This window comes from Lolium rigidum, chromosome 2 (assembly GCF_022539505.1).
Source record: "Lolium rigidum isolate FL_2022 chromosome 2, APGP_CSIRO_Lrig_0.1, whole genome shotgun sequence".
Taxonomy (NCBI): Eukaryota; Viridiplantae; Streptophyta; class Magnoliopsida; order Poales; family Poaceae; genus Lolium; species Lolium rigidum.
The window spans coordinates 38,206,894-38,227,894 of NC_061509.1; the positions used below are offsets into that span (position 1 = coordinate 38,206,894).

The window sequence follows — 21,001 nt, forward strand, 5'->3', positions numbered from 1 at the left end:
TAGTTGCATCTTAGTAGTTAGTAGTCTAAGAAATAGCAAAAAACCAAGCAAAGGTAAGAATGCCAAAACCTAGATACTACTACTACTCCTTAGCTAGCTTGATAGCTTCAATTGGAAAGGAAGAAAAGCCTCGACACCGTGGACAGATAATGCAACACAAACTAAAAGAACAGGTGTCTTAATGAGATGATAATTAATCAGGGCACAACCGCCTGATAGCTAGCTAGCCGATGGATCTGTGGTGGATTAGGTTTGGCATTGCATTTGCAGAGGTAGCCACGACATGACCGCAACTCCCACCACAGAAACCCTTTCTCTCTCGTTGTCTTGTTCATGTGGCTCTCCATTAGACCACCTCTCCCTCTCTCTAGGCAAGTGTTCCTGGTGGCAGCAATTAAGGCAGTTAGCTTAGGCTCAACCCCAAATAAACAAGAGCCACCAAACCTAAACCAAGAAAAAACCAAAGTTCATCATCACCACATGCACAAGTACACCATTCTACTTACTACTAGTAGCTTATTAGCTCTCGATCCATGTCCATGAGGAGCGTTCCATGACCAGCCCCTCCTCCCCCTCTTCTCCTCCCTCCACCTCCGGACACCAGCGCCGACGACATAGCCAAGAAGCCAACGACGACGACGAGGTCGACCACGGCATTACGTTTCCCGTGCGACCGGAGGAGGACGACGAGCTGTCGCCGCCTCGACTGGAATGGGACTTCCGGCTCGCGGCCACGGTGCCGTCCCCGGCGCTGGCCGGCGCGTCGGACGCCATCGGCAGCGTCGACTTCGACCCCGCCGGCCGCCTCCTCGCCACCGGCGGCATCGCGCGCAAGGTCCGGATATACACCGTCGCCGACTTCCTGCAGTCGTCGTCTTCGACGCCGTGTAGACCCGCGGCGTGCATCTGCGTGCCGGCTAAGCTCAGCAGCGTGCGGTGGCGGCCCGAGGGAGGCGCGGTGGGGTGCGGCGACTACGACGGCGTCGTGACGGAGTACGACGCGGAGCGCGGCGTGGCGTCGTGGGAGCGCGACGAGCACGAGGGGCGGCGCGTGTGGGCGCTCGACTACGCGCCCCACGGCGCGTCCATGGCGGCGTCCGGGTCCGACGACCGGACGGCGCACGTCTGGGACCCGCGCGCGCCCTCCGGGACGTCGTGGGCCACGGCGCGGGCAGGTGGCGCGGTGCTGTGCGTCGAGTTCGACCCCGCCGGCGGCCCGCAGCTGGCCGTGGGCTCGGCGGACCGGCGCGCGGCCGTGTACGACGTGCGAGCGCTGGGCCACGGCGCGGTGGCGTGCATGGACGGGCACGCGCGCGCCGTCACGTACGTGCGCTGGGCGCCGGCGCGGCAGGTGGTGACGTCGGCCGCCGACGGGACGCACCGGCTGTGGGAGTGGCCGGCGGCGACGGCGGTGTCGGGCCCCGCGCGGGAGGTGCGGTCGTACAGCGGCCACGTGAGCGGGAGGAGCTTCGTGGGGATGGGCCTGTGGCGCGGGGCCGGGCTGGTGGCCAGCGGCTCCGAGTCCAACCACGTCTTCGTCTACGACCTCAGGTGGGCTAAGCCCGTCTGGGTCCACCCCTTCGGCCTCGCCGACAGCGACGCCGGCGGCGGCTTCGTCAGCGCCGTCGCCTGGCGGCAGGGCGACGCCGACGCCGGCGGAGGGGCGCTCGTCGCCGGCAGGTCCGACGGCGTGCTCAAGATGTTCACGTGCCAGCGCCGGACTGATGATAACCCACAAGTCGACGACCACCAATAGCGCGCCAAGCCACGCTCCCTGTTTCTTCGGAACTGAACCAATAGCGTGTGTGTGTGTGATTCATTCTTCATGCGTTCCCCCAATTTTTATGATTATTCTTGTTAGAGTACTATAAGTACTGGGAAAGAGAGATTATTTCCATCTTATTCTTTTTCTATTTCTGATTTTTGTGACTTGGGTTCCTGACAATTTTTATATGTACGCACTGATGATCTATTTTTTAAGCAATAAAATTCAAAATATTCTTGACCCATTACACTGCCAATTTATTTTGACAGCTATCATTTGACTCTCTTTTTATACATCTCAGCTCACATTGGAGTTCATTTTTTATAAATTCTTGACCCACTACGACCAAGTTCATTTTAACAGCCATTTTTTATCCTTTTTATAGGTCTCTCTAATTTCCAGCCGGTCGAGAACTTCTAATTAGCTGACATAAGCCTTTTTTGTGCTTCTAAATTTGTTTGTTAGTCACGTACAACCTTCCGTATGACTCATGGACTTTTTTTTCTTCTCGGGAGACAGCTGTTTCTTGCATCCAGCGGACTAAAAGTTGGGCGATTGGTTCACTTGGTCGCATTGATTTTTTGCTGAGCGCGGATTTTATGACTTGGGTTCCTGACAATTTTTATTTTTATGTACGTACTGATCTAGTTTTTCAGGAATAAAATTAACAAATTCTTGACCTATTACACAGCCAGGTTCTTTTTCACAGCTACCGTTGACCCTTTTTTTCATATCTCAGCTCACATTGAAGTAACCTTTTGACATGAGCTTTTCTTTTTCAAGACGAGGAGCCCAATGGGCTTCTAGTTTTGTTTAAGAAACTGGAGTGTCAGTTATTACAAGGTTAATTAAGAACATAACACATAAATGAATTGTTGACTAAAACAGAACCAACCCTCGACAAATATCATGAAAAAGAAAAGGAAGATAATTTTAGATAGAATCTAGGAAAAGTGACTCACGACACAAAGGCCACGACATATTTTCATAAACATATCAAAATTTCATCCCGCCTATCTGATCCAAGGGAAGGAAGAGAGGTATACGCATGAGTGCTACGATCTACTACATGCATGTTCGAGGAGACACTACTGGAGCTTGAGCAAGGAGATGAACATGAATGCTACACAACTATCCGCTTTTCAGCAGCCATGACTTTGCCCGGAATCTCCTGCGCAACTTGTTCCATTCTCCTAGCCTCTTCAAGTAGAAACTTTCTTAGCCCATCTTTCTGCAATTTTTCCCGTTGTTGCGCACTGGTTAATAAAATAAAAAGAAAAAAAAGAACAAATTTTTGTAGGATCTCAATCTAAAGCAAGTCTTGTTTCTTGTTTTCCTCATAGCTTAGATAATAGCAATAGATCCTATCATAATAGCTCTTCTACTCCTACCAAAATTATTATTAAACCAATCCATATATGACTCTCCAAAACCCGCCGGAATGGAGTTAATCCCTAGAGAAACACTTGTTATATTCCAAATATATTTTACTAGAAGACACAAAAAATAACAAATGTTCATGTGCCTCAGGATCATCGCAAAACTCACATAGTTCTGCATTTTACATCCTTTTTTTAGCAAGTTCTCTTTGGTAAGAATTCTATTTCTCATCACTATCCAACAAAAAGTTTTGATCCTTAAAGGTTGTTTGAGGTTCCATATAGCTTTATAACGAAAATTGACACGCTTGACTATTAGAAAGGAGTACATAAAATTAATAGGAAAAACCCATACTTGATCGAAAGCAAAGTTACCCTATGATCCCCACGGGACAAATTAACTTAACTACACAATTCTAGAAAAATTAACCACATTTCTTTTGTTTCATCTCATAGAGATCTCCTAAACTTGAGAAAATTGAACCCTGTAGTAAAGACCGTGTTAACTTTAACATTGTGACTATAACAAAGAATTATACAAGCAAGGGAAACTTTGGCAATATTGGTTTGTGACCAATCCAACAATCCTCCCAAAATCAAGTCTTTCTACCATCACCAATCACTCTCTTGCAAAGGCTATAAAAACATGTTTAACAGAAACCAAACGACACAAGAAATGTGAATGATCGGGATTTGATTTACATTGAGTAAAAGTACCTTTCCTGAAATATTTTGCTCTAACCAAATCATGCCACAAACCCTCTTCATTTTCTAACCTTCAAATCCATTTACATAGGAGGCAAGCATTCTTAAGGTCAAGATTTGTCACCCCAAGCGCCCCTTGATCTTTTGGTCGACAAACATCGACCCATTCTAAAATAACGATAGCTGGAATCCATAAGGTCCGGCGTTCCGTTGTGTTCCATCGAGAGAAAACTGTTTTTTAACTTCTTTGAAAGAAAAACTTTCTATTTGCCTCCTCTAGATGAGCAGGTAGAGGAATATTCAATTGAATAGGCAATAAATCAACCGGTCCGAAGGTTATTTTTAATAAAAGTCAGTTGAATGATTCAGTAGATAATGATCGGTGATTACCTTCTACGAGGCCTCCCTCATGACGCGGTCATAATTTTTTATTCTTACGTTTAAGACCACTAGGTATGATCATAAAATATCTAGTGTTTCTATCTCCTTCTAAAAGATCTTGTTCCTTATGTCGTTGCATCTAGTGTTTCTCGAGGCAAGTTTGGTACGAGATCCTGGCATGGCTTCGGCTTACCTGCAACCCTCCCGTCAATGAGGCCTCCTTGAGCGACTGGTGGATCATCGCGCGACAAAAACGCCCAAGCCAATGCACAAAGGCCTAGCCACTATGACGCTTCTGCTACCATGGATGGTCTGGAAACACCGTAACGCTCGTGTCTTCGAGGGTGAGCGGCCTTCGGTCTCGGGCACATGCGACAAGATCCAGGCAGAAGCTTCCATCTGGGCTAAGGCCGGGGCGTTAGGTCTGCATGCCATGCTGCTGTGATACCATATCATGTAACACACCTCCCTCGTGAGATGTGATCTTGTAAAACTATCCTTCTTTGCTATGAAATGAAACGCAATGTCATTGCGTTTTCTCAAAAAAAAAAAAAACATGTACGCATGTAACAATCTGGTTCGCCTCACCGTGCAAACATAACATCTGATTCAGATGGCTTTTTATTCCTCCCAAGAGAGTGGATCAGCACTGCACAGTTGATCACACACGCATACCTGGGATTTTACATCCCACATGCTCGTAGCTGTAGCAATATCAATAGCAGGTACAAAGATTAGGCAGGCGTACAATAAGATCACAGCTACATTTGACTCCTTACATTGTCTCGGTTAACCTATACTACTGAATGTGCAGAAACTAAATGCCTTTAAAGTTCTCCAGGCTACAACATACACTTCAGGTTACTTCCAAATGATCACCAGCTTAGTGGGTAATTGTCAAGTTGCGTCACAACCACACCAGCATCTCTACTCCTATGCCTGACCACCAGCATCTACATCAGCACTACTCTGACTGTGGTGACTCCGCACATGAGTTTGCAGCACAGCCTTGTTCCAGCATCTCCTTCTTAACCCCCTTCCTCAACGCCTGCCCAATGTCTCAAAATTAAGTCTATTCAAATTGCACATATACTAGAGCTTGTGAACAAACAGGAAAAAGTACAGCATGAAATAGTATCAGGCAAAAATCAGCACATTGCTTACAGGAATAGTACGACAAGAAATTCTGAGATATATTAGGGCTTAAATCAAAGCACATACATGGAAAATGGCATGTACGCACAGATAAGTGAATCCTTGAAAGAACTTAATGCTGTAAAACTTTGGTAGCTTCATGTCCTAGGACTTCACGAATTACCGGATACAAAAAAACAAATTTCTAAACTGAAGTGGAAAAAAACTCAGGGGTGACAGTAGCAACAAACAACTATAATAGTGTGCGTCCCTCAACCATAATAATAACATGATTGATTGCATCTGGCACGTGAGATGGAGGCAGACGAAAAATACAAACTGTCTACAAAACATGGGTGCTCAGCCTCTAATTTATCTTGAGCTGGCAAGCTATTCATGCTACATGAATGGCAATTCACTGGAGCAAGTTTGTTGTGAAATAATCCCTAAAAAATTAATCAAGCTCACCACTTCAATCTTGCTGACATATCATATATAGGAGATGCAATATTGCAAGTTTACAGCCATGTCAGTTATGCAGATTTTTTCCAAACCAACATCACGAGATGAATTTATAGGTGTAACAATTACCAACTGCTGTTTTTTTGCCTCCTTATATCTATCAAAAAACTAGAGCCGAGAAGTCATGTTGACTAAAATAAAAAATTCTAGGGCGAAACAATCCAAAGGTAAAGTGGTAGTAATGTCCTGGTTAAAACGTGCAACTCTCCTTAGTTTGTGCACTAAAACAAAAAATGTGATCTGATATCTCTAAAAATTCCACAGGGTCAGAAGAATGCTACTCATAGTGTGTAAGATCCTTTATTCGTTCCCAATCAAATTTCCCGGATTAGAGAGAGGTAAAGTTCTGTTCGCCGCCTCGCCCTTCCCATTGCTCCTCAATTGGCCAGTGTTAAATAGCTTCCCTTTTCCCTTCTTCAGTTCAAGCAGTCAAGATCTCCATAGAAAGGAGCTCTGCAATTGGCCATAGTAACTATTGAAGAACAACCAATTGGGAATGTAGATGGTGATGATGACATCAATTAGGGCAATTATAATTCTAACGAGCACAAAAATCTAAATGATTCGCCAAATTTATAAAATCAAAGTGTCGATGACCAACAACCTTTCACTGTTAATATTTTTTTATCACAACTGCATGTGATGCTTTACTTATTGTTTGCTGCTAAGCGCTTGTCCAAAAATTTCTTGTGTTTATTAGGTGATTGTTGCTCTCTGGTTCTCTCTGAAATAGGAAACTGATGTGAGCCTGTGACTTCCACACCTCGTTCTAGGTTGGTATTGCATCTTTTCAACTTGCACAATATTATATAAAAAAGCTCCATGTTATATGCTAGTGTACTGATACATTTCAAGCCTACCGAAACGAACGTTTGTAGAACCATCATATATGGTTCCTTACTACCATGGTTAGTCCCTTGATTGAGACAAATAATTAGTGTGTGTTGTCATTTTAAGCACCAAAAGATTAATATGTGCTGTCATTTCTAGAATCAAAAGATTGTTGATCTATGCTATGTACCCAATATTACTTTGTTAATAAAATATGAAGTTTTTTTTAGCTTGAAATGTAGTCTCTTAAAAATTTGCGTGTGAATGAGGGGCCCTTGCTGTCATTTTGCACGTGGGCCCCGTATAGATAACCCGACAAAGGCATGCAAACATAGAGAAATGAATCCTTACAAAAACATAAGCCCCAAAATATTGGTAGCTCTATCCCACAGAAATTAGCTAGTACTAAAAAATAACAAATTTCTAACCTCGGTCACCGAAGGACAAAAATACTAAGTGATCCCACTAGCAGCACTCAACATACTATGTGTGTCCTCTGCCATCCTACAAAAATGATTGATTGCATCGGGCGTGTGTCTTGAGTGAGTCAAAAGTTTGAATCATCTACAGAACATGAGTATACTGCCTGTAATTTATCTCCAACACAAATCTAACACTTTCTAAGCACAAGCTAGCAAAATCTTCTTGCTATATGAATAACATGTGTATTTATTTAGCACAAAAAGGGGATGGTTCCTTCAGAAACTAATCAAGCCCATTATTTCAGTTTTGCTTATATCAATATATCATATACACGAGATGAAATAGTGCAGCTCAGCCTCTTAGGTGCAAACATACCAGTTTATGCAGATTTATTCCAAACCACAATTATAAGATAAATGTCTAGGTGTAAAGGTTATCAAATAAAACCTTTCTTCTTACATCTATCAAAAGAAAAGCATATACAAGATAGTCTGGAATGATTTTTTCCAAGCTGAAACAATCCAGAGGTGAAAACAATTTTAATCTTGTAACCTTCACTAAATTGACCATTAAAAAATCCTCCAAGATAATTGTCACAAACTGTGTTCATTACAAATCTACAACGCCTCAAGAATGATTATCATCTCGTGTAAGATCATTTTTTCCTTTTACTTATCCAATTACCTTGAAATGGCAATTAGAACAGAAGCAAATACATCACTGCTATGTTGCTGAGCTTTGTTAGCTCTGCCTCAAGCACATAGGAGGTAACAATTATCAAACCGCGTAAGCAAGAATTACCAATCACAGTAATGAACTATAAAGCACCAGATCAGACAAGAACGGAAGTAGATAACTGGGATGCAGTATGAAGTTTACCACTTGCTACTGTCGGTGACGACAACAATGATGGTGGAAAGTTGCTATATGCACGCGGCCAAAGAAACGTATGATCTGAAGCAGACACCGTCTCAAGCTTGAATGTCTTGACGTCCAACAAGAAGAAGTCTCCCATATGCTCTAGGAACAAGTGTCCCCGCATTGAGCCAACGAAACAGTACCAATAAGTATCATAACCTAAGGAGATTGTCTTCTCCAACTGCCACTGGCCGGAGCTCCCAACATTGTTTCGCCTAATGATATAACTGAGGTCAGATCCACAGGGTAGAACAAACATCCCAAGCCTGCCTTCCCCTGCCTCCACAATGGCTACATTCACATCATCAAGTTTGGTTTCGGGTGGGGCATCGATGGTGGAGAACTCCATCCTTCTAGTATCAAGTACTAACAACTTTTCTCTGCAATCTGTCACCCAATAGAAGCATCCATTCGCGTATTGGGAACGAGAGAGGGCGCCAGATGATTCGATCCAGCCACTATGTGATGGACCAGCTTGCCATTGTCCGGTGGTGGAAGAGAAGACAAAGGCTGCCAGTTTATCTCCGAGACATGCCATCCAGATCACTCTGAAGGCTGTCTCTTCCGCAGCCTCCAGATCACTCTGATGGACGAGGAACGTGTGCCATTTCTCCACTGAAGTGGATAATTCGTCGGGGATTGGGGGAAGCCGAAGATATTGCCGGTGCAAGGGGTCGCACACCAGCATCTCCTTGAGCAGGAAGGCGGTGCCCGGCAAGCAGGTCCTGTAGAGGAGGACGCGGCTGTCGCGGATGTCCAGGATGAACCACTGGCAGGCGGGGGCAGGGAGGAAGGAGAAGGAGAAGTCAGCGGCGAGGGCGACGGCGCTGGCTGCCGACGCGGAGGGGTAAGGCGGGCTGGCGCGGTGGAATTCTCCCTTTATTTCGACGAAGCCGAGGAGGGGCGGGGCATGGAGCTTGCGGTACTGCCGGAGGAAGGAGCGGTCGGTGATGTGGCGGCGGAAGGAGACGCAGGCGGCGGAGGCGCGGGCGAGGTCGGCCGGGTCGGGGAGGCGAAGGAAGATGTCCGGCAGGAGCTCTTGGGGGATCGGCAGCGATGCCATTTCCTGGGGGCGATGCAGCAGCGGAGGAGACTGGCGGACGGCCAGGTCCACCAGGATCTCGCGCTCGTCGGCCGTGGCGCCGGCCATCCCGCCGCCGCCGGTCGGTGGTGAGAAGGTACAGTGCAGAAACCCTAGGAATGTTTGGAACGAGTGAGGTGTGGGGATTTGGGGGAAGAAGGGAGCGCTTCTGCAGAAAGCGATTTTGGCTCGTCATTTTTTTTTAAAAAAAACTGGTATTTTTGTAAGTTATTAATAAATTTTAAAATATTTCTGGAGATTGTCTTTTTTCAATGATACATCTTACAATCATTCGGGTTTTGGAGATTTGAAAATATACTACTCATATTAACACTTTATTTTTATTTTTGTGAAGTTTAGAATACAAAGTATTTAAAATTGATATTTTGCGCATTTGTGGGATACATCATTAACTATATGCGAATTTATTTTCAGAGCTTTTCAAAATCAAAATATGACATTTGATTTTTTTAAACGAAATCACTTGTGCACGTGTGCCCAAATCTCCGTCCTAATTGGAATTTGGACATTGTAAACTTACACCAAAATCGGAGGTGCCCAAGGCACAAGAATCACACCAGGTCCCAATCCAATCATATCCGGTTTCTTACTGTTGTGGGTATATTTTATGGTATATCAACGGCATGGCCAAGATTCGGTAAGCCCGGGTGGCCCACGAACGGTGATGGTGGTATGTGATCCATCGGGTGGCCCAGTTGCTGTAGATCAAGATGGATGAAGCCCAACCCAGTAAACAGAAGCCGGATCTTAACCGACCTACGAAGATAGTCGGATCCGTGAAGGCCCATGAAGTATCCGGATCCAGTACGACGTATAAGGGAAGGTGGATCCTTGACGTGCATAGCAATGTAATATTCTGTTGTTAGGCATCTTGTATTCCGGCTAGGACTCTCCATATAATCCTAGATCCGGGCGACTTTATAAGCCGGATCCTGGGAGCCCTACAGGCACAACCACAACTCATTGTAACAACGTGAAAGCGCCCAGATAATTCCAGACAAGCAGCAGTAGGCTTTGTCATCGTGCAGGTGTTCCGAAGCTGGGTAACTCCGTACCACCGTCCCGAGGACTCTCCGCTCAATGGCCCCTACTTCTTCTCCGCCTCGTGAGGATCCCTCCTCCGAGGTACCGTCGAATAGGCAACGACAGTTGGCGTCCACCGTGGGGCCAGCGGCGTCTGGAGGCCGGAACCGGGAGGGTTCCGCCATGGGAAGCTACGACGAATCCATCGCTGTGGGGCGTGTTCTTTACGCCGTAAACTTTCCGATCGACCCTCAGGATGAGTGCCGGATTCCGACTAAGACCAACCCCGTCAAGCTCTCCATCGTCCCAATCGGCGGCATTCACATCTTCATCAGCGAGACCGTTGATTCCGACGGAAACGCCCTGGTAAGTCACGATGACGCGACCGCCGCTGAGCAGGACGCAGTCGCGAAGATCCGATCTGAGATGCAGGAGCTTCCTAAGGAAGATTCTGCCTTAGATCTGGAAATTTCAAACCCCACCCAATCCGCCCCTGAGCAGGAAATTACGGTGGAAGACCAATGCAGATCCGCCTGGGTCTCCCAGGTGTTAGAGAAGCAAAGGTGTCACTTCGTTCACTTCCTCGCACATACCGCAGGAACCGCCTCTCTTCCGTAGAGTGCTGGACCCATGCAGGTTGAGGCAACCGGAGATAGTGACGCCCCGGATCAGCCAGAGGCTGTCGGAAACGGCGAAGCCCCGGATCAGCAAGGGGACGCCGGAGACAAAGAAGAATCAATCCTTGGTAACTTAAGCCCAATTTCTGGCGATGCTTCGACTATGGATACAGAGGAGTACAACCGCACCATGAAAGAGTTAGAGGATGAGGAAAAAGCTGAGGCAGAATCCGCCCCTCCTAAAGAGGTCTTCGCGACCATAACTGGGCTGGAGCAAGGAACTGAGAAAGAAACAACTCCCTCCGACCCCATGGAAGTTGGCCCGTCCGATTTCGAGACTCCGCAACGGGTGCGATATCGCACCGTGCAGGATTCCGGAGAAGGACGCATCCTTGGAAACGAGGAAAATCTGTCCGCAGAAGAGCTCGTCGAGCAAGCAGGCATAGGTGCTATCGCACACTCGGAAATCCTCAACAAGCCAATAACTCCGGACGACGCCGCAGATCCGGATGCCCTAGAAGCTACAAGGATGGAGATGTTGGGTACTGCCAGGAGGATTGCTAACACCGCAATGGCAATGTTGGAGGAAAGACGAGAGGCGGAAGAGGTGATGCAGAACTTCCTCAAAAGAGAACGTGAAGCCGCAGAATGCCTGGCAGAAGTAGATAGGATCCGCCGGGAAGCCATTGGCCCCCGGAAGATTAACTTTGCAACCCCCACCGATCAGCTGCCACTCACAACTCCAAAGGATAACATGAAGAAGGCTGCAGAGCTCTTGGCCTAAAAAGATGAAGAAATCGGCATCAACCACCTCCGTACACTCGTTGCTTCAGCAATGAAGCAGAAGAGTAAGGCAGACACTTCGCGCAGGTTGGAATCCAACCTGGATTTGTGTGTATCCACCGCGCAGAAAGATGCCACCCGGAAGGCAGCATCGTGACGATGAATCGCACACCGGATCCACGGAGCGTAGAAGGAGAACTAGAGAACATCCAAATCCGATCCCCGTACCCTCGAAGACACCTCCGTCAGATCCGAAGAAGGGAAAGCACCCGATGTACACTGGCAGAGACAAATACCGGAACCCGTCGCCTCCGCCCCGGATCCCACGTCCTCCTCCGCCACCTCGCCGCCGAAGTCCGGCCGGAAACACCAAACCCCATGGACCTCAGATGAACCGGAACACGGAGCACACGCCGGAGCCGGAACGAAGAACGCTAGCCGGATCCCCGCAGAAGCCGGAACGACGGAGGCGAACGCCATCACGGCGAAGGTAGCCACCGAAGCTGGAGTCAGCAGCAAGAAGGGCGCGGAGAATCGGAGGGCAGAAGCAGAAGGTCCCACCGGCCCCCTCGCCGATCTCCCTCCCCACCACCTAGTGGAGGAGGCGGAGGCGGAGGCCGGAGATCTCGCTCTCGTTCAAACCCCCCCCCCCCGCAACGGCCCGCGTGACACAAGGGAACGTCTCAACGAATACAAATCCGAATACATTGGCCCAAAATGCTTTGGCGGGATGATCCGGGAGGATCCAGCGCAAGAGGCTTGAACCTTAAGCTACCCGGAAATCTGAAGCACTACGATGGCAGTGAAAGGCCCGATACCTAGATCGAAGACTACTTCAATGCAGTCAGCTTCGCCGGAGGGAACCCGAAAATAGCCTGTCGCATGCTCCAGCTGTACCTTATTGGTCCAGCTAGTACCTGGCTCAGCGACCTCCCGAAGAACTCCATCTTCTGCTGGTTCGACCTGAAGATCACCTTCGAGAAGCACTTCAGAGGCACCTACAAGAGACCTGCCACAACAAGCGACCTGTAGGCATGTATTCAGAAGAAGGGTGAAACCTCAAAGAAATTTTCTCACTCGATGGTTAGCAACCAGGAACGAGTGTGAGAACGTCGACAATCGCACAGCTATGCACGCTTTCATAGGAGGTCTGCAGAGGGGAGGACTGCTCCGGCACAAGCTCACTTGCCTGATCAACGAGAATAATCTAACCTTGGACGACATGATCGGCATAGCAAGTACTCACACCGCCGCTGACGACGACGCAGGTGGAGAACTTTCAGCTACAGCTATACCCCTGCACCAACAAAAGCAGAACCGTGATAACGGCAGCACTAACAACAACAATAAGCGGAAAAATCCCCCCGACGACCAGAGGAGCGGCGGATCCGACATGGTTGCCATGACGTTCCAACACGGAGGTCCAGGAGGTGGAAGAGGCCGCGGCCGTGGTGGTGGAGCCAGTAGGGGCCAACAACATGCTGACGAGGTCACCGTTACAGGAACCCGCGCTCCCCAAACCTATGAGGAGTACAGGGATATGCCATGTTTAGCCCATATTGATCCGGCTACTGGCAAGTCCTCCCACACCAACTGCAACTGCAAGTGGGTCAATGACCTTAAAACTGACCCGGAAGCAGGATACAAGCACGCCCGGAAGCACCGCCCTCGCGGCAAAGGAGGCGAGGGCAAGAACAAGGAAAAGGACGAGGACAGTTCCGAGGCGATGGATGAGGATGACGCTTCGCCGGATCCCAAAGAGGCTTCCGCAGCTAATAAATCCAACCCCTTCGTGAAAAAGAGTGCTGGCGCATACCACACCTTCCTCGGAACCCCAACGGTCCGGGCCAAGAAATCGGCCCTCCGGATCCTAAACGCCACAGTTCCGGCTGTGCCGCAGTACGTCAAGTGGTCGGAAAAACCCTGCACATTTAACAGGACGGATCACCCGACCATCATCCCAAGAGAGTGCTACGCCTTGGTTGTGAGTCCCCTCATCGACGAGTATGACTTCTTCAAATGCCTTATGGATGGCGGAGCTAGCCTAAACATCATGTACCTGGAGACTCTGGAGAGGATGAACCTTACCAAGGAACAGCTCAAGCATAGCACCACTGAGTTTCATGGTGTGGTTTCGGGTAAAAAGGCGAACTCCCTCGGCAGCATCAAACTTCCCGTGTCCTTCGGCGATGTTAACAATTTCCGCGAAGAAATGATCACGTTTGAAGTTGTGCCTTTCAAGAGCTCCTACCACGTAATCTTCGGCATGCCCATCTACCACAAGTTTCACGCGAGGGCATGCTACATCTACAATAAGCTCAAGATTCCAGGTCCCAATGGCATGATCACCGTATCCGGAGACTACAAGAAAGCTAGAGACTGCGAGGAGGGCGAAGCCGCCTTCGCAGAATCCGTAATATCTGGAGAGGAGCTGGAAGGCTACAGGGCCGCGGTGGATCCGAATGAGATGCATACCACCAAGAAGCAGATCTCCGAACAGAAGACCTCGTTCAAGGCCACGATAGACACCAAGAAGGTCGACCTCAAGGTAGGCGACAACTCCAAGCAGGTGTCTGTCGGAGCCGACATGGACCCCAAATAGGAAAGCGCGCTCGTCGAGTTCCTCCGAGCTAATATAGATATCTTCGCATGGCAACCTTCTGACATGTCCGGAGTACCAAGGTAACTCGTCGAGAACTACCTCAACATAAATCCGGGTGAAAAACTGGTGAAGCAAACTATGCGACGCTTTGGAGACAAGAAGCGCCGCGCCATAGGGATGGAATCAGCAAAGTTACTAGAGGCAGGTTTTGTAGTAGAAGTTATCCATATTGATTGGGTCGCAAACCCCGTCCTTGTACCCAAAAAGAATTCTGAAATACTAAGAATGTGCATCGATTACTCTGGCTTGAATAAGCATTGTCCGAAGGATCCGTTCCCTTTGCCGCGCATTAACCAAGTCATTGATTCGACGGTAGAGGCGGAACTTTCTGTGTTTTCTTGACGCATATTCCAGGTATCACCAGATCCGGATGAAGAAGTCTGACCAAAAGGCGATCTCCTTCATCGCGCCCTTTGGCACTTACTGCTATGCCACCATGCCCTTTGGTTTGAAAAATGCAGGTGCCACCTACCGCACGATGCAACGGTGCCTGAAGGACCAAATTGGCCGGAATGTGCACGCCTACGTTGACGACATCGCGGTCATGACCCGGAAAGGATCCGACTTGATCAGCGACCTCACTGAAACCTTTGAGAATCTCTGATGGTACAAGATGATGTTGAATCCGTTGAAGTGCGTCTTTGGCATACCAGCCGGAAAAATTCTTGGCTTCATTATATGTCACAGAGGCATTGAAGTAAACCCGGAAAAAATCAAGGCTATCCTAAACATCAAAAGGCCAACTTGTCTCAAAGAAGTGCAACGATTAACTGGCTGCGTCGCCGCAATCAGTAGATTTGTTAGCCGTCTTGGCGAGAAGGCACTACCTTTATACAAGCTGCTGAAGAAAACAGACAAAGTTGTTTGGGACGACGTAGAAGATGCATCACTTCAGGGGTTAAAAGATATACTTTCTTCCCCACCTATTTTGGCGGCCCCGACTGAGTCAGAACCTATGTTCCTCTACCTGGCAGCCTCCAACAAGGTCATCAGTCTCGTTGTCGTGGTGGAGCGAAAGGAAGAAGGCCACGAGTACGGAGTCCAGAGGCCAGATTACTACATAAGCGAGGTCTTGACGGAATCCAAGCAAAGATACCCTCACTTTCAGAAGTTAGCTACAGACGGGGCGTGATAGGAAAGTACCATACCACTTTTCGAGGTACCTTCTTGTTCTCAACCTTGTACCGTCTGTGGCCGCACACTGGACATGTGGTTCTGTCCTTGTACTCGCCCCGATAAATCACGCAATCATTGATGCATACATGGTATTTTTCGTGCGGTAGGTCAAGAGGGCACATGACTTTCTTGGCCTCCTCGGTACTACTTGGCAATTTGTTCCCCCATGGGAGACGATCGTGCTAGAATTTCAAGGTCTTGCTGAAGCTGGAGTCGGTCCATTTGTTCTACGTCTTCATCTGCAGATAATCAAGCGTTACATGTAAGCGCGTATCCTGCGGGATGGTACCCAGGAAAGATCGGAGTCATCCCGTCTTTCTCCATTTGCGCCAGCTTGTCTCTCTCTCTGGCTGCAGCTCTGATTGCTCGTCTCCTGGAGAAGCAGATCTTGAACATGAAAGTCCCGCAAGGCCGAAATTACCAGGGTCGCACCGGAATCTTCTTCTTCATGATGATCTTTTCCACTGGCATCTTCTTCTTCATGATGATCTTCTCCACCGACATGTCGTGCTTCGTCATCTCGCTCACCATGGTCTTCATGCGCACCATTTTTTGGGGTCGGCCGCGCCTCGTTGTCGTGCATGAAACCGCGCCTCAGCAGGTGCTCCTCCAATTTTCCGGAATCAGGGTTGATCCAGCGCTCGAGTTTGCATGATCGACACAGACATCTTATCTGGTACCTATTGTTCTGAATCATGTCCTCCTTCGCGTCTTTCTTGTATCTAGAGATTCGAGCGGAACTCATTGAGAGGACCATGGTTGCCCGCCAATGGTATATATAGAGCATAAAATTAGAACCGCAACACATGCACACACATGCATGGACCTCTCCTAAAGGTATACATAGAGCGGAAAAATTCGGCATGACCTCTCCTAAAGGTAGGATGTATGGGTAGTGCAAAAAGTTGCCGAAACAGAAATGAATCTGTTGGAGATATGCCCAAGAGGCAATAATAAAAGTGGTTATTATATATCTTTATGTTTATGATAAATGTTTATATACCATGCTATAATTGTATTAACCGAAACATTGATACATGTGTGTTATGTAAACAACAATGAGTCCCTAGTAAAGCCTCTTAACTAGCTTGTTGATTAATAGATGATTAGTTTCATAATCATGAACATTGGATGTTATTAATAACAAGGTTATATCATTATGTGAATGATGTAATGGATACACCCAATTAAGCGTAGCATAAGATCACGTCATTAAGTTTTTTGCTATAAGCTTTCGATACATAGTTACCTAGTCCTTATGACCATGAGATCATGTAAATCACTTATGCTGGAAAGGTACTTTGATTACATCAAACGCCACCTGCGTAAATGGGTGGTTATAAAGTTGGGATTAAGTATCCGGAAAGTATGAGTTGAGGCATATGGATCAAGAGTGGGATTTGTCCATCCCGATGACGGATAGATATACTCTGGGCCCTCTCGGTGGAATGTCGTCTAAATAGCTTGCAAGCATATGAATGGTTCATAAGAGACCACATACCACGGTACGAGTAAAGAGTACTTGTCAGAGACGATGTTGAACAAGGTATAGAGATACCGATGATCAAACCTCGGACAAGTAAAATATCGCGTGACAAAGGGAATTGGTATCGTATGTGAATGGTTCATTCGATCACTAAGTCATCGTTGAATATGTGGGAGCCATTATGGATCTCCAGATCCCGCTATTGGTTATTGGTCGGAGAGAGATCTCAACCATGTCTACATAGTTCGCGAACCGTAGGGTGACACACTTAAGGTTTGATGTTGTAATAGTAGAACTTGAATATGGAATGGAGTTCGAAGTTTTGTTCGGAGTCTAGGATGGGATCCAGGACATCACAAGGAGTTCCGGAATGGTCCGGAGAATAAGATTCATATATAGGAAGTCACATTCCAAGTTTGGAAATGATCCGGTGAATTTATGGAAGGTGGTTTCTAGAATTATCCGGAAATAAATCACTATGGAAGGAGGAGTCCCGGAGGGACTCCACAAACCCTAACCAGCCAACCAAGTGGGAGGGTGGAGTCCATGGTGGACTCCACCTCCTTGGCCGGCCAAGAAAAGGGGAAAGGGGAGAGTCCCTGTCCCTCTAGGTTTCGTCCATAAGGCAGTTTTTTCTGTTGGGGTCTTATTCGAAGACTTTGGGCAAACCCTTGGGGTTCCACCTATATAATGAGGAGGAGAGGGAGGGGGCAGCCCATGGCTTGGCCGCACCACCCCTGCCCCCTTGAGGCCGGCGCCCATGGCACCCCCTCTCCCCAAACCCTAGCCTCCCCTCCTCCACATATAAACTCCCGCAGCGCATAGGCGAAGCCCTGCCGGAGTTCTCCACCACCATCGCCACCACGCCGTCGTGCTGCCGGGATTTCGAGGAGGATCTACTACTTCCGCTGCCCGCTGGAACGGGGAGAAGGACGTCGTCATCAACACCGAACGTGTGACCGAGTACGAAGGTGCTGCCCGATCGTGGCACCGTGATCAAGATCTTCTACGCGCTTTTGCAAGCGGCAAGTGATCGTCTACCGCAACAATAAGAGCCTACTCTTATAGGCTTTGGAAATCTTCAAGGGTGAGTCTTGATCATCCCCTCGTTGCTCCCGTCTTCTAGATTGCATCTTGGCTTGGATTGCGTTCTCGCGGTAGGAAATTTTTTGTTTTCTATGCAACGAATCCCTACAGAATCAACGTTTCGGAAAACATCCATGCACCACACCGGCACACACACAAACGCTTCACCTGCAACAAGCATCCATACGTACACCGACGGCCACACAAGATCGACATGTATATGCATGTCTCCTCCAACTACTCACCTTGTAGATTCGATATCGAGACGAGACCGCGATCGATGAGTTGGAGAGGAGGAGAGAGTATGAAGAGCCTTCTCCTCACCACCAACTATGTACCAACCAAAGTAAGTGCAATAAGCATCCATACACACCGACGGCCACACAAGATCGACATGCATATGCATGTCTCCTCCAACTACTCACATTGTAGATTCGATACCGAGACGAGATCGCGATCGATGAGTTGGAGAGGAGGAGAGAGTATGGAGAGCCCTCTCCTCACCACCAATTATGTACCAACCAAAGTAAGTGCAATAAGAACAAAAGCAAGTGAAAAGTATGGCCAAAATGGGATGACAGAGAAGGGGAGACGAGCTAGATGGAGGAGGAAGAAGAATGGCTTGGGTAGTGTGGTAGGTGGGAGGTTGGCACTTTTCTAGGTCTGGTTCCTAATTCTGTGGCGCACCAGCAACAGTGCGCCACAGAATGTCTTATTTCTGTGGCGCACTGTTGCTGGTGCGCTACAGAATATCCTATTTCTGTGGCACACGAGAGACAGTGCGCCACATAATGTCTTATTTCTGTGACGCACTGGCTCTAGTGCGCCACAGAAAATAGCGAAACCAATGATTGAGGCTGGCAGGATATGGGCCCCACCGTATTTCTGTGACGCATGTGCCCCTGCTGCGCCACAAAAATAAGCTATTTCTGTGGCGCACCGTATTTCTGTGGCGCACGCAAGTCCAATGCGCCTCGGAATAACATCCCATCTATAAGCCTTTTACTACTAGTGTCCATGCGGAGATACCTGGGTGGATGGGCACGACACGTGATTGGCAAGTTAAGTAGGGGAAACTAAGTGTGTCATCATACGCTGAAGTTAGACCATTAACGACGCAAGAAATTGATCTAAAATTTTAATATAATGCTAAGTTAGCTAGCCTAGTATGCGAAGAGGAACTCAAATGGTACCAGAGATCTAAGGCTCAATTCGTGTTGGAAGGAGATTTAGACACGAGATACTTTCATAGTGTCACCAATGGTAGACACATGAAAAAACTCATTCACTCTCTTTGTACAGGAGGAGGGCACGATTGAAGGTCATGATGAGCTTAAGTCCTATATTACGCCATATTACCAAAGCGTGTTTGGTCCGTCGGTGGATTCCGATATATCCAGTCCAGGATAGAGGACATTTCAAGTTACCAAGGAAAAACGCTATTCTTATCGCTCCTTATTTAGAAGAGGGGGTACGAAAGGTTGTTTTCTTATGGAACACAATAAGGCACCAGGACCCGATGGGTTTCTGACCGAGTTCTTCCAATATTTCTGGGATTTAATTAAAGGTGATTTATTAGACCTATTTGCTGAGCTCCGCGCTAGGCAACTTGAATTATTTCGTATTAACTTCGGGGAGATTATTTTACTACCAATGGTTAATGACGTGGAAAGGATTCAACGGTACATACATATATGTCTTCTTAATGTTTGCTTCAAAATCTTTACTAAGATTGCTACTATTAGACTTAACACAGTGGCTGATCACGTCGTGCATCCTACTTAGTCAACTTTTATGCAAGGTAGATATATCCTAGAATCTAGACGGTGTCGTAACCTTGCATGAAATGGTTCATGAGTTGCATCGTAATAAGTTGAATGGGGTTATTCTCAAAATCGACTTTGAAAAAACCTATGATAAAGTCAAGTGGTCTGTTCTTCAACAAACTCTAAAAATGAAAGGTTTTGTGATGAGTGGCGAGGGTTGATTAATAACTTTGTTTTTGGAGAAAGTGTTGCCATCAAGGTCAATGATAACGTTGGTAGATACTTCCAGACAAAAAAAGGTTGAGGCAAGGGGATACACTATCTCCAATGTTATTCAACATTGTGGCGGATATACTTGGTATTTTAATTGGCCGAGCTAAAGTAGATGGTCAGATTGAAGGAGTGATTCCTCATCTTGTTGATGGGGGATTTTCTATTCTTCAATATGCCAATGATATGATTCTATTAATAGATCACGATCTAGACAAAGCAACAAACCTGAAATTAATTTATCAGCGGTCTTAAAATTAATTTTCATAAGAGTGAATTGTTTTATTTTGGCAGGCCTAAGACGATACTAACCTATACGCCGAACTCTTCGGTTGTGGATTGGGAAGTTTTCTAATCAGATTACAGAAGTGCCTTAAATGTTTACATTAGTATCCTGCATGAAAAAATAAATAATGAACATAAAAGATTTAGATCATGCACATATAGACATACAACTTAAAGATATGATATCAACATTGCATGCATATCTTCTAGATAAGGGCACACAATCATATATTCCAGATCTGATCACACAATCATATCTTCTAGACAGGATCACACAATCATATCTGCATATACGTATCTTCAAGATAGAATATCAACATTGCATGCATATCATCCAAATAAGATCACACAGTAATATCTTCTAGATATGATCACACAGTAGTATCTTGCAAATAGGATTAGACAATCATGGTAATGCTTTACTTTTAGTCCTGAACATCCATGGCTATAAGAGATGGCATAAACTATTTGAATTTCCATCAATTCTCTTGAATATTACTTTCCTTTGTATCTTATATTCCCGAAGACATGGAAGTACTCAAGGTTCCAAGGCCACTATGCTTTCTACTGCTCGTGCTACTCCTCCTGGTTCCTGGTAATTTTTCTGAACAAACCAATTATAGAGCAAGGCACTTCCTTGATGCATCATCTACACATTTGCCAGTCGTTTGTGAAATTTATACTCCA

At 46.9% G+C, this 21,001-nt stretch overlaps 2 protein-coding genes across 5 annotated transcripts; one reads left to right on the top strand and one right to left on the bottom strand.

Moving 5' to 3' along the window:
- The first annotated feature begins 311 nt into the window (after positions 1 to 311).
- On the top strand, positions 312 to 1,756 carry LOC124689534 (WD repeat-containing protein RUP2-like). The gene has a single exon (XM_047223051.1). It carries the CDS (start codon positions 554 to 556, stop codon positions 1,754 to 1,756), a length of 1,203 nt encoding a protein of 400 aa, XP_047079007.1. The 5' UTR covers positions 312 to 553.
- Positions 1,757 to 4,814: 3,058 nt separating this feature from the next.
- LOC124691591 lies at positions 4,815 to 9,255 on the bottom strand. 4 transcript variants are annotated; one of them, XM_047224883.1, is made up of 3 exons: positions 8,020 to 9,255; positions 7,146 to 7,221; positions 5,285 to 6,339 (listed from the first exon to the last, which is right to left on the bottom strand). In XM_047224883.1, exons 1-2 carry the CDS (start codon positions 9,206 to 9,208, stop codon positions 7,193 to 7,195), a joined length of 1,218 nt encoding a protein of 405 aa, XP_047080839.1. In that variant the 5' UTR covers positions 9,209 to 9,255; the 3' UTR covers positions 5,285 to 6,339; positions 7,146 to 7,192. The 4 variants fall into 4 exon arrangements, with proteins under 4 accessions (XP_047080840.1, XP_047080839.1, XP_047080837.1 ...); XM_047224884.1 differs by lacking the exons at positions 5,285 to 6,339; positions 7,146 to 7,221 and adding an exon at positions 4,815 to 5,278; XM_047224881.1 differs by lacking the exon at positions 7,146 to 7,221.
- Between the last annotated feature and the right edge of the window lie 11,746 nt (positions 9,256 to 21,001).

Coding starts and splice junctions, on each gene's coding strand:
- LOC124689534 (XM_047223051.1), top strand. CDS start 554: ATGACCAGCCCCTCCTCCCCCTCTTCTCCTCCCTCCACCTCCGGACAC.
- LOC124691591 (XM_047224881.1), bottom strand. CDS start 9,208: ATGGCCGGCGCCACGGCCGACGAGCGCGAGATCCTGGTGGACCTGGCC. Junction 6,340..8,019: donor GTCACCGACAGTAGCAAGTG/GTAAACTTCATA, acceptor GGCCAATTGCAG/AGCTCCTTTCTATGGAGATC.